At 38.0% G+C, this 12,453-nt stretch overlaps 2 protein-coding genes across 2 annotated transcripts; one reads left to right on the forward strand and one right to left on the reverse strand.

Moving 5' to 3' along the window:
• The first annotated feature begins 908 nt into the window (after positions 1-908).
• Positions 909-7,105, forward strand: LOC121784998 (titin homolog). The gene is made up of 12 exons (XM_042183318.1): positions 909-1,027; positions 1,371-2,181; positions 2,274-2,307; positions 2,832-2,911; positions 3,324-3,383; positions 3,482-3,592; positions 4,101-4,181; positions 4,285-4,353; positions 5,579-6,017; positions 6,138-6,250; positions 6,596-6,626; positions 6,717-7,105. The coding sequence occupies exons 2-12, from the start codon at positions 1,429-1,431 to the stop codon at positions 6,884-6,886; spliced, it is 1,941 nt and encodes a 646-aa protein (XP_042039252.1). The 5' UTR covers positions 909-1,027; positions 1,371-1,428; the 3' UTR covers positions 6,887-7,105.
• A 2,423-nt stretch (positions 7,106-9,528) lies between these two features.
• Positions 9,529-11,193, reverse strand: LOC121783493 (probable pectate lyase 22). Its single transcript, XM_042181582.1, has 4 exons — positions 11,063-11,193; positions 10,230-10,976; positions 9,979-10,117; positions 9,529-9,869 (listed from the first exon to the last, which is right to left on the reverse strand). Exons 1-4 carry the CDS (start codon positions 11,161-11,163, stop codon positions 9,645-9,647), a joined length of 1,212 nt encoding a protein of 403 aa, XP_042037516.1. The 5' UTR covers positions 11,164-11,193; the 3' UTR covers positions 9,529-9,644.
• Positions 11,194-12,453: the final 1,260 nt, after the last annotated feature.

The following is a 12,453-nucleotide window of genomic DNA, read 5'->3' on the forward strand; positions in this document are numbered from 1 at the left end:
CGCCGGCTCCGAAGAAGTGGCTAGCCAACTCGCCGGAGCTAACTTGGGTAGCCCCGACGCCGGACCAAGTGGTTCCCGACGTCGACCGCAAGGAAGGAAGAAGGCGGCGGCTGACCGCCGTCGCGCCGCGACTCCATCTGCCCCCGCTCCCAAACCCGCTCCCTATGCGCCATCTCCACCCCCGAACAACTCGCTGTGGATGCTCTTAGGCCAACTCAATATGACCGATAGGTCAACTATGACCCCCACGCAACTTCAAACGCACGAGACCATGATATTGGGTCTCCAAAAATAATTGGGGTTAGTGCCGCCGGATGAGTAGTCTTCCTAAGGTAATATTAGCCAATAATTATGTAATTTTTAATTTTTAGGAGTTTAATTATGTAATTTTTAATTTTTAGGATTTTAATTATGTCTTTTTTATGTTATTTGTAATTTGTAATATTATTTAGGTTTTTTAATGAATTTTAGTATTATGGAAATGTTTTTGTTTAATTGAATTTTAAATTAATTGTGCTCGTCCTTGCGGAAGAGCACAACTGTGGGTGTTGTGCTCTTGCCAGAGAGCAGACAGAAAAAGTGGGCCCGAGCCCACAACCGTGCCGCTGGTAAAAGCACGTTTGTGGATGGTATGATGATCAACATTTATCAAAATACGGATAAAAATAAAGTGTTAAAAAATAAAAAGAAAAACTATGAAAATGATTTCCTCAATTTGGCTGCCTATATAAGTTAAGTCAAACGATCCAGCAATTTTATCATATTGAGAGAATATGTAATCTCAGCCGTCCGTCAAATCCCATCTCGTCCGTCCATTCCATCCTTTTCAGAATCCCGCTCAGTGTCACATCCTACGTGGCTCTTTAAACTGGGTTTAAAATCCGGATTTGAAATCCGCAGTTAAAATTCTTTGCACGAAAATGTAAAACCAAATCAGACGGACAAAAGAAAATTCTAAAAATATCAGTAGGGGAGTGAGCAGAGCTGCAACGGCAAGACTTTTTTCAAGTTGAGCTTCTCAATTTCTGTAAGTTATGCTTTAGCTTTCGCCGTTTTCTCTTGTAATTCATGAATCACGGAACTTAATTTGAGCTGTTGATATGTTTTGCTACCCTTAATTGAGTTGAATTTGATGCCTTCCCAGGTTAGGGTTTCGTCTTCTTGTTTGTGAATTATGAGTTATGTCTTGCAATTTTGCTGCTTTCCTTGACAATTGTTGTTCTACTTATTCATTTTAATTCATAGATCTTTCAGAGAGCCTTTAAATTCATGAAGCTTGAAACTTTTATTCATAACGACTCTGTTGCGAAGTTTTGTAAAATTGTCTAATTTTAGTTGCACATGGTTATTGTTTGGATGGGGTGCTGTAGATTGGTTTAGCAGACAATAAGGTTTCGGAAAGTTACGGAATTGGGACTCGCGGCTCTGATGGGTGAGGAAGGTGCGCTGCCGGAAAAGGTCGAGCCTGTGGGTAATGGGAAGGTGGAGGTTCTTGAAAAGGCCAATGTGGAGGGAAAGGCTGAGGGTGTCGAAGATAACAAAGGAGAGCAGCCTGATACAGTGACGGAAATGGAAGAGGATAAACCGGATGAGGAGAAAACTGAGGCTCAGCAAATGGATGTTGATAAAGAAGAGGCCAATGGGGAGAAGGCAGAGGGGGAAACGGTAACAAAAGGAGGAAGAGCTGAAGAAACTGAGAAGCAAGAAGAGGCTGAAGCTGATGAAGAAAAGGAAGAAACTTTGAAAGATGATGGTGGAAAGGAAGACGTGAAGGATGAAAAAATGGGGGAAGAGGCTGAGGAGGATACTGAAAAGGTGACGGAAGAGAAGGTTGAGGAAGATGATGGATCTAAAGACGTGGGAGATAAGCCGGAGGAGCTGAAGGAAGGGAAAGGCTCGAAAAAGCGCCCTAGATCAAAGACTGGTGGTCGGAGAAGTGACAAGACTACAAAAAAGGAACCTGCAGAGGTGAAGAAGGAGACTGAAAAGGTGGAGAAGGAGCAGACAACCCCAACTCCGAAAAAGACAAAAGAACCTAAAACCTCAGTAGGGAAAAAGGAAATTGAGCCCAAGACACCGTCAGCTTTTTCTCTTGAGCGTCCTGTACGCGAAAGAAAATCTGTGGAAAGGTTGGTGGCTACTATTGAGAAGGATGCCTCCAAGGATTTTCGTATTGAAAAGGTGCAGCCTTTAAGATCTTAGCTTGTTTTCAACTTTCTTATTTTCTAGTTTAGTTGCTATTTAAGTATTAACTTAGTGTGCCTTTTTTTCAGGGTCGTGGAACTGCGCTGAAAGATATTCCAAATGGTACTACAATGTTTGACTAACTTCTTTGCCTCCTCAACGCTTACTTTTAAATGTTATGCCAAATTGCCAATTGTATGCGTGTTACTCAAAGGATTATGGTTGTAAGTTGTGCTCAAAATATATTTTGATTCTGGCCACTTCTTGTTACTTTCCTTCACTGAGTTTTAAAAGGACCACTGAATAATGTGTGCAATTATCTGAGTTACAAAGTGATCAAAATGTTAAGAAAATACCATGTTTGATCTCATATGAATGTGCTTTTCTGTTTGAGTGTACAAGTTTTGGTGATTTTGTTTCTTGTTATGCTTCAAAATGTTTGAAATTCTCTAAGCAATATTGCTGCTCAATTTATTTTATTTTATTTATGTACTTTAGTTTATACTACCTCAAAGCTTGTGTGTATTACATATCTTAAAATTCCTGTTTGATAGTATTTTATGGATATACGCATATGACATAGAAGGTCTACCATTCTAGCTTCATGAATGAAGTTGTTAATATTCTTGACCTTGATTTTCATTCAGTGGCGTATAAATTGTCAAGAAAGAAGACGGAAGAGACTTTTAAAGTGCTGCATACTATACTCTTTGGAAGGAGAGGAAAGGTAAGGCATCTTATCTGTTTAATTCCAGTTGCTCTTTGTATTGGTTAATTCCCCAGTGCTTATCTAATCTGCATGTGAGCTACATTAAGAAATCTTTTGAGCTTTATCCACGTCATTCATTCCATTAGAATGTAGAATTCTTGTTTCATAGATTTCAAAGTATATCTAGAAGATTCATAGTAGCATGCTATTTGTGGTAATTTAGCACTTCTGCATCCCCACCATGAATAATTGGTGTTCTGTCAATTTCCAATTTATTGTTGATATAAAACATGTTTCAAGCACGATAGATAGTAAAGGTGAAGTAGGGTTTTTCTTCACCCACAACTTTCTGTACTTCAAGCTATTATTTATGGCATGGGAAATAATTTGTCCTTTTTTAATGCTTACTATATACATTTGACTTGGCCAGGCTGCTCAAGTGAAACACAACATTTCGAGATTTTCTGGATTTGTTTGGCATGACAATGAGGTAAGAGAAACTGTTGACTTACTGTTGAATTGCAGATTCTCTTTTGTTTCCCCTTCCTAATGATTTAACTTTTAGATTTTGAAATGAAAACTTTGTAGGAAAAGCAAATGAACAAAGTCAAAGAAAAACTTGACAAGTTTGTCAAGGAGAAATTAATAGAGTTCTGTGATGTCCTTGATATTCCAATTTCAAAGACGAGTGCGAAGAAGGTCCGCTCATACATCACTTTGTCTTTGATAATATATATGTCTTTACTTGCATGTCGTGTGCTAAATTCTAATATCAACATTCTTAACAGGGATGATTGACTTTAACTTGTAAAGTATCTTGATCCAAAATCCAAATATATTCATTCTTAGATACATGAGTTGAGTTTATGTTAGTTATGAATAATTCTTTGGGTTAATTGCCTATAACCCACCAGCTTCAATTTCTTTGTATATTGGCATGACCTTTTGGTTTTTGCAATAATGTTACGAACTTTCAGTTCATTGCAAAATTTGCAATTACAACACACGATCTGGTGATGGGTTATAATTGTATTCGTTCATTGCAGAAAGTTCATAGCATTACTGTCAAAACTGAAACTTTTGTAAAACTTACAATTACTGAAGTTGGTGATTATTACTTCATGTTTACAATATGTCTTGAGAATTGAGATAGAACTTTACTACCATGCTATATCTTTCCAAATTAACTTTAATTACATATTCTCAGGAAGATATCATTGTAAAGCTGATGGAATTCTTTATGGAACCTCATGCTACAACCTCTGATTTGCTTGCTGAAAAAGAGCAGGTTTGTCACTATATTAACTTTCATAAATATACTGTGGACATGTTAGTTTCTTCCCCAACCTGGCCTAAATATTGAAATCCTTTTCATGCATTTCACAACTAAGGGAACGAAGAGAAAGAGGAGTAGCAAACCAGCATCAGGAAGTGCTACACCAACTAAAGGTTCAGTAAAGGTACTTTTGTTTTGCTCTTTGTAATTTTCTGGTCAAAGGTTGAATTGTTTACTTGAAGGTACCGCTGCAACTATGCAGTCTTGTGTGTGTGTGATAGAAGTAAAGTCTGAGACTGGCGAACAAGAACATAAACTGGAAAGAAACTCTATGATTGAAAGAAGATGGGCATAAACTGGAAATAACTGAATGGGATTAATCGTACATAAAGAAATACAAGAAAATAATCCTCATGCTGGAAGCCACCATCTAATACCGTTCTATCTCTGTTCTCTTCCCATGATGCTCACTAATAAGACTCATCCTTTATCCAGAAAATTATATTGAATCCTACTTGTGATCAGAAAAGAAAAGTAATCCTAATTAAAACAATTATCTAAACTTGGAAATAAATAAGATAAAAAATCAAATCATAATTATATAAGGAAGTAAATCATAAAGAAGATAAATATGCAAATCCCCTCCAAATCACTATATCCATATCCGTATCAATTGTTGATGCTGTACATTGAGCACTGCTTTTTTCTATAGCCAAGTCAACCTCTTGAAATCAGATCTTATATGGCCAAGTTTACTTTTCCCTTGCACCACGATAGGTTTTTAGGCAGTAGTTTCTTTCTCATTCATATGCTGATGCTTTGCTTGATAAATGTTTTATTGATGGGCTTAAAATTGTGTTCGAGCATGTAGTTACTTGCAGGCCGTGGTCCTAGTTAGTAAGTATACACAAACAATACAAAAATGTTATTTCACTCTTGAGTGAAGATCATGTAATTGCTTGCATTTTTTGGTCCTAATTAGTAGTTATACAAACAATCCACAAATGTATTACACTCTTTACTTTTGAGTGAGGAATTTTCTGGGTCTTTTAATAGTAATACAACTCATTTTTCTCTAACTGAAGGAATGGAGTTGAATGAATAGTAGATGATGTGGCTGCTACATTATTATTACCAGATGATGTAGATGACCTTGTGCTTAACATTTAATTTTAAGTTTTCATTCCTATTGAATTGCAAATTTCAAATTGGCAAGGTCAATGAATCATGACAGAAATTAGAAAGTATGAAAATAATTGATGTGCAATTTTCAATTATATGTGAAACTTAGCTGTTAAATTGGGCTGAAGAAGGTAACGAAGTTAAAAATGTTGTTGACCATGATGTGTGGAGCCATGCTAGTACATCATACTCATCTTCTTATCAGTTTTGGTGAATATAATTTTCAGAGTCAAAAGAAGGTTGAGAGTGATTCTAAAAAGCGTGGGGAGGCAAAGATCACTTCTCCCGAATCAGAAGATGAATCTGATGAAGATAAAGGGGAAGATACAAATGGTGCTCAGGACAGATCAGAAGAGATGTCTGATCAAGCTCCAAGTGAGGGGAAAGGAAGTGAATCTGAAGAGGAGTCAGATGAGGACAAAGGAAAGAAGAAGGCAGGTTCTGCAAAGTCTTCTATAAAGAAGGGCTCTTCTGATAAGCCCAAGACAAAGAAAGTCACAATCTCTAAAAAGACCAGTCCCCCACCCAAGAAATTACCAGCAAAATCACCAGACAGCTCTAAAATCAAGAACGACTCGAGTGCAAAGAAATCATCAGTTAAAAAGAAGGATGAAGCAGTGAAGAAGTCATCAATCCCAAAGAAGTCACCATCAAATGACAGCCCTGGTAAGTAACCATCAGTTCCCCTTCCAATTTCCATCTGTTGTGTGCTGGTGTGTTGCACGGGTTGAGAGCCCTTGTAATGAGTCAGTTTTCTGAAGTTCATTTTGTTTTGTTCAAACACAGGGAAGAAAGTTCTGAAAGTGAAACAGAAACCCAAGGAAGATACTCTAGACCCAAGTGATGATGATCTTAGAAACTCTATCTGTAAGATCCTGAAGAAGGTTGATTTCAATACGGTTAGTTCTGAAATTTTATCTCCACCTTTGTTTATTTTCTGTTTGCTGGTTAAAAGGAAAGAGGTCGGAGAAGGCATACATATGATATATCAACACATGATCTGCATTGAGATCCAACCTAATAATGGGTGCATGTCCTACCAACCTGTAGTCTATTCCGTTCTGTCTTGAATAAAGTTGTAAGCTCATATTCTAGTCCTAGCTTGAATATTGCTGGATTGGCATAGGAGTAACTAGGCATGCATAGGGCAATAATGGGTTGAAAATGTTTAATGCAGTCTATTTTTCTCCGTATGGTTGAGTTAGTCCTCTTCTTTGACACGCCTGATATACTGTCTCTTGCAGGCAACATTCACCGACATTTTGAAGTTGCTTGGTAAGGCTCTCCCTATAATCTTAATTCTGTCTCGGTTTGTCAAGTGCTTGTTGATAGTAGGATTGGTAACAAGATTTTAACCATTTTCAGCGAAGGAGTTCGGCACTGATCTGGCAGCGAGGAAGTCGACAGTAAAGCTGATGATCCAGGAAGAGCTGACAAAGCTAGCCGATGCTGATGATGAAGGTGATGAGGAGGATGAAGGAAATGTGGAGAAGGACGAAAAAGCTCCTTCCAGTAAAGGTGTCAAGGCAACGTAGTGTACACACTAACAAAATACCTTTTTCTGTAGTTGTGTTGTTGTAATGTATCAGTGTTCCTGTTTATGGATCAAGGCAGCTGTAATTAATTAACGTTAGCTATAGCATTGTTAATTGCTTACCCAGCTTCCTTAGTTGTTCAGACAATTTAACTTGTTATGTAAACTGTGATAAATTCTTCCCCTTTTGAATTTATTAGGACCATTTTTTTTGCTATCACTGCATGCACCCTTGTACGTATATTTGAAGATCTATACATGTTGCCAACGATGGTGCAAATGCTCTTCATAAGTAAGTCCAGTTGATGAGTGGGTTATTATTATTATTTTTATTTTTATTTTTGCATTTAGCTTTAAATTTCTTTATGTTAGTGTTTTATTTGTTTGCACTTAGTTTGTACGTCAATTGTCACTGCATAAATTTAATTAAATAATTGTTTGCCTCCTTGTTGGATCGACCCAAAAAATACACATCAGATTCCTTGGAGCTATGACAAACATAATTGAATGAACTTCCATCCATTGCACACATCTTCCACAAAAATCGAACACAAAAACTAAATGAAAACAACAATTCCATAACAATCAACAAGTCTAACATCAACTCCACCATCGCTTTTGTTGCCACTCCGCCGCCGCCGCCACTACAAACAAAGAGTCCTAAACACACCCTCTGCAAAGGGCACGATTGCGAGGAGTGGTGGCAACGCTCCTCACGACGAGCTCTTCACAGTGATTTCGCAGAAGAGATTGAGAAGAACAATTTCAACATGGGTCAATTTAATCTATGGCTTTTTTCACTTATTAGTACTCCCCTTGTCCTACAAAACTGACACTAGATCCATTTTAGTCCAATCCCATAAAAATAGTCTAATTCTATTTTTTCAATTTTTCTCTATCTAATAAGTGGAGTCTATATTATCCACCAATAATACTCTAATAACTTTTTCCTTTCACCTCTCTCATATTTTTGCCAATTTTGTAGTGTTCTTTTTTATAATCCTATTATTCTTGACTTTTAACAATTTAATATACGCCATTCGTTTCTATTAAAAATGATACTATATTTTCTAAAATGGAAACACACTATCTCCACTTAACTAACAAAACAACAATACATAAAATTTAATTTTGTGAAGCAAATATAAAACATGCGCTAACTCTACCTAACATTATTGAATTTTTTATGAATGAGCATTAAAAGATATAATTAATTATTTAATAATAAATGTGTTGGCAACTTATCATTGTAACTTACATATGGATAATCTAAAATCAGTTAATTTGTACCTGAATTTTTTTTTACCTTACCGTAAATTCGGTATTATTTGTACCTGAAGTTCACCAGCAAAAGTTTATCATTTTTGCGTACCAGTGTACCCTCCATGTTCCTTGTGATTAATTAGATGTCGATGCGGCAAAGTACATTTGATCGATATTTAATCAATGTACTATAAAAAATTAAATCATAAACTACTTATAGATTGACCAATAAAAATTAATTATGTTTTAAATTACCAAATTTAGAAGTATATTGCTTGTAATATTTGCTATATTACGTACCTCTAAAAATCCCAAAAGCATACTACATCACTACTTACAGGATTAAATATTAAATCTAAATTGTTTTACAGATTAGCGTAGTAATTGAATTATTAAAAGTATAAAACTACGCAGCATTATTATGACTGGCACAGAAGCTTATTTTAATAATTACATAAAAATTTAAATTTAAATTTAAATAAAGAGTATAGATAGCCACTTATGAGATTTTAACGGTAAAAATTATGATCTTAATAACTGATTTCCAGATTTAATGGAGATTGATATCTACGAATATAACAAAAACCAACTCATATCAATCTCAAATTATTGGGTTCATAGATTCTCAACAAACTCTTAACCCTGTTTTCAATTATCAGAAAAATATTTTAATCTCAACAATGAATAGATTATTACTGATCGCATTTCTGCTAATATTCTCCCAATATTCCAGCAAAGCACATTCTACTCAAGGCCCTTCTCCGCCTCCCGCCAGCCACGCGCCGTCCCGTGCCACGTCACCGCCACCCGCCCATTCTCTGGCTCCTTACAAGGCCGCCTCCCACGCGCCGTCCCCGGCCAACTCACCGCCACCCGCTCATACTCCGGCGCCTTCAAAGGCCGTCGCCGGCGCGCCGTCCCCGGCCAAGTCACCGTCATCAGCCATTTCTCTAGCACCTTCCAAGGCCGCAACCCACGTGCCGCCCACTGATTCTCAGGCACCTCCAAAAGGCGAGACCTACGCGCTGCGTCCGTACATCTCACCGCCACCCGTCCATTTTCCGGCGATTCGCAATACCAGCCCGCCAGCTCCCCCAATCGCTTATCCGCTGCTTCCGAGCCCATCACGTCCATTGAGGAGAAACACTACGGTGTCGGTGTCGTCGGCACCTTCGCCGTCTAGTGCCCCAGCACCTACTGCCGGCGTACCTTCGTCCCATAGCAGTGCTCCCGCGGGTTCTAAATATATTATCCATCGTCTCCAATTTTGTTGTAGTGCATGTGTGATGCAATCAATAAGAAATCAAACAGGAAGTAGTAGTACTAAATAACATGAGAATTGAGAAATACTCATCAAACAAAAAGTTTGTACTCTATTTGTTGATCAATGGCTCCCTTCAAAATCTCTCTTATTTTGATTTGAACTCTTGTAACATTTAAGAGCTATCAAGAATACAAGTAGAACGAAAAAGAAAAAAAAAGAAAGAAGAACAATACTAGCAGGGTTGGCCAATTCTGCAATTGACAACTCCTGCCGCCGGTATTATACTAGTTAAAAGCGAAGCTGGTCTTGCAACCATGCTCGAGGCTTTAGCGTAGGTCGCCGCTGTTGCATTTCCAGAAGCTATGAATCGTGCTCCGTTCAACAAAAGATCTCCCTCCGATCTCCAATTCCAGCTCTTCCACTCCTCATCTCCCGGGCTGCTTTCCCTTTTCGTCACCTGAAGTCACCCATGCTAATTAAATATATATACTTGCTGTGTGTGAGTTGGCCTAGTGGTAGAGTGTTAATGCCTGTTTTGCCAATAATAAAAAAATATATATACTGGCCTCTTTTGTATGATCGTCGTCAGCCGCGATGAACACGTTGCCCTGGCTATTGATCGTCGGATTAGCACTTCCCCCAATCGCGTACATCTCCCACCCAGTGTATACATTGTTCACAACATGAAAGTAGCCATGCCTACACCTTCATTCACAAAAACCATTGCCACCAATTTTGAGTTTCTAGTTTATTTTTTAAAAAATGATCAATAATGATTTTCCATCTACCTCGAATCCCAAGTTAGTTAGTTAGTTACCTGGGCATTCTTTGAACCAGACCTTCCCCAAAGTAGTTAAAAGCAATAGTGACCTGCATCTTCTTATCTGCTACATAATCATCACTATGCCCCATAAGCATCACTTCATTGTGGCGAAACATGTAGTTGTTGGACACGGTGATGGCCGTGGATCCGGAGACTATGTCGATGAGTCCATCGTGGCAGTGCGAGAGGGTGCAATGGTCAATCCACACGTCGCGGGCTCCAAATATCGAGATCCCGTCCCCGTCAGAGATCCCCCGCAGCTCGTAATGCTGCGGGCCGTCCGTCACGACGGCGTTCCCGCCCTGGACACAGTCGTGTATGTAAATACCGTGAATGATAATGTTAGTCACACCTTGTATTGTTATGCACGGACCGTTGGCCATCTCGATGTTGAACCCTCTCCCGTCTATGGTCTTGTACGAGTTCATCATCAGCTCCTCCTTCAGGGTAATGCTCATGTCGCGCTCGAAGATTATCCACAATGGCTCGCTCTGGATCACCGCGTGCCTCAGCATCCCCTGCCTCGGTTCCCGTGGGTCGTCCTCCTCGGTCGTCACCACGTAAAACTCCCCGTCCCGCCCCCCGATCGCGCCGCGCCCGAACCCGATCCCGCAGTCCGCTAGCACTTTCCGATTCGTCTCCCAGTCTGGGTCGCACCGCCAGCAGTCGTCGATCGGGTTGCCTGTCCTGCACGTGGCCGACCCTGCCCCGGCCCCTTCTGTCATGTTCTTCATTGACCTCCTGCAATTTAATAAGACTGATCAAAATTTGACCAAATTTCATGATTTAAATGACTATTAACCCTAAAGTAGGGTAAGGGCGCTGACCATCGGGTAGGTTGGGACGCGTCATGCATCACCGGCCGTGCGGAGAATGTGGAAGCATGCGCAAGCAGGGTAAGGCACACGAGTAACAAGACTATTGACATTGTTACTTAGCTTGGAGAGAGCAAATGGAATTAGGTGGCTTATAATATGCTCAAATTTTGAGATTATTAATAAAGGTGTGGCAATAAATTGGGAGTCACAATAGTTGTTGGAATTCATGGCAAATAAACTCGCCGTTGCCAAAGCTGTTGAATGTACGATTTGGAGCACTTGATAATGAGATTAGAGAGAATATAACAAAAAAGATTCAAATTATTGAAGTAGTGTTTGAACTGCGCAATAGAGAGGATATGATGGACCAATTCATCCCATCCATCATTTTCCTTTAATTCCTTTTACTACTCTCAATTAATTCCTTTAATACTTTCACGTTTTCAATTAAATGCTCTGCAACTAATTTACGGTCAGCAAATTTATTAATGGAGGGAGGAGTTTCTAGATTTAGCATATACCTTTACATATTTTAAATTTTTGAGTAGTGGTGATGCTCTAGCTTTTTTTGGAAGGAGATCTAGCGATGGTTAAATATAGAGATTGGAGAAGAATCCGAATTGATGTTTTACGGGTATGTGATCTCCATGTTTAATAACAAAATAGAGGATATGTACGAGCACACACCTAAAATAATAATGAATTAGTTAAGGATGTGTTTAGTATAATGAAACTGAAATTATGTTAGTAGTTGTAATTTTTTTGAGCTGTATTTGAATTATAATATTTTAATTAAATTTTAAATTATTTATTTGTTAAAATTTAAGTAATCGATCAAAATTTCATACTCTTTATTTAGTAAATAATATGATTAATCAATAGTTGACATTTATTTTTAATTGAATATATTTACACTACAAAAATAAGGCTATTTTTTTAATATTTCCGAGCACTAATACTGTGCTCGGCATTTGCCAAGCACATGTATGGTATTCGGCATTTTCCGAGCACATATATGGTGCTCGGCATTTCTTAAAAATATTGATATTATATGTTTAAAATAAATTTTAATATTTTCATACATATTTATGGTGAAGGATCTATATGCAAATTTTCCGAGATATTGTATTACTTCATAATATTGATATGTAATATTTATAATGTTTTAAATTCTTCTTGTTGTTGAATAATTATTGATTATTTTATTTGTATATTTTCCGAGCACGTGCATGGTACTCGGCATTTTCCGAGCACATATGTGGTGCTCGGCATTTCTTAAAAATATAACAGCATATTATATGTTTTAAATAAATTGAAATGTTTTCTTACACATTTATGGTGAAGGATCTATATGCAAATTTTTCGAGATATTGTATTGCTTCAAAATATTGATATGTAGT

The sequence above is a fragment of the Salvia splendens genome, chromosome 21 (genome assembly GCF_004379255.2).
Source record: "Salvia splendens isolate huo1 chromosome 21, SspV2, whole genome shotgun sequence".
NCBI lineage: Eukaryota > Viridiplantae > Streptophyta > Magnoliopsida > Lamiales > Lamiaceae > Salvia > Salvia splendens.

Coding starts and splice junctions, on each gene's coding strand:
- LOC121784998 (XM_042183318.1), top strand. CDS start 1,429: ATGGGTGAGGAAGGTGCGCTGCCGGAAAAGGTCGAGCCTGTGGGTAAT. Junction 4,182..4,284: donor TGCTTGCTGAAAAAGAGCAG/GTTTGTCACTAT, acceptor TTCACAACTAAG/GGAACGAAGAGAAAGAGGAG. Junction 6,251..6,595: donor AGAAGGTTGATTTCAATACG/GTTAGTTCTGAA, acceptor TGTCTCTTGCAG/GCAACATTCACCGACATTTT.
- LOC121783493 (XM_042181582.1), bottom strand. CDS start 11,163: ATGTCAATAGTCTTGTTACTCGTGTGCCTTACCCTGCTTGCGCATGCT. Junction 10,977..11,062: donor GCGTCCCAACCTACCCGATG/GTCAGCGCCCTT, acceptor ATTAAATTGCAG/GAGGTCAATGAAGAACATGA. Junction 10,118..10,229: donor CTGGTTCAAAGAATGCCCAG/GTAACTAACTAA, acceptor TTGTGAATGAAG/GTGTAGGCATGGCTACTTTC.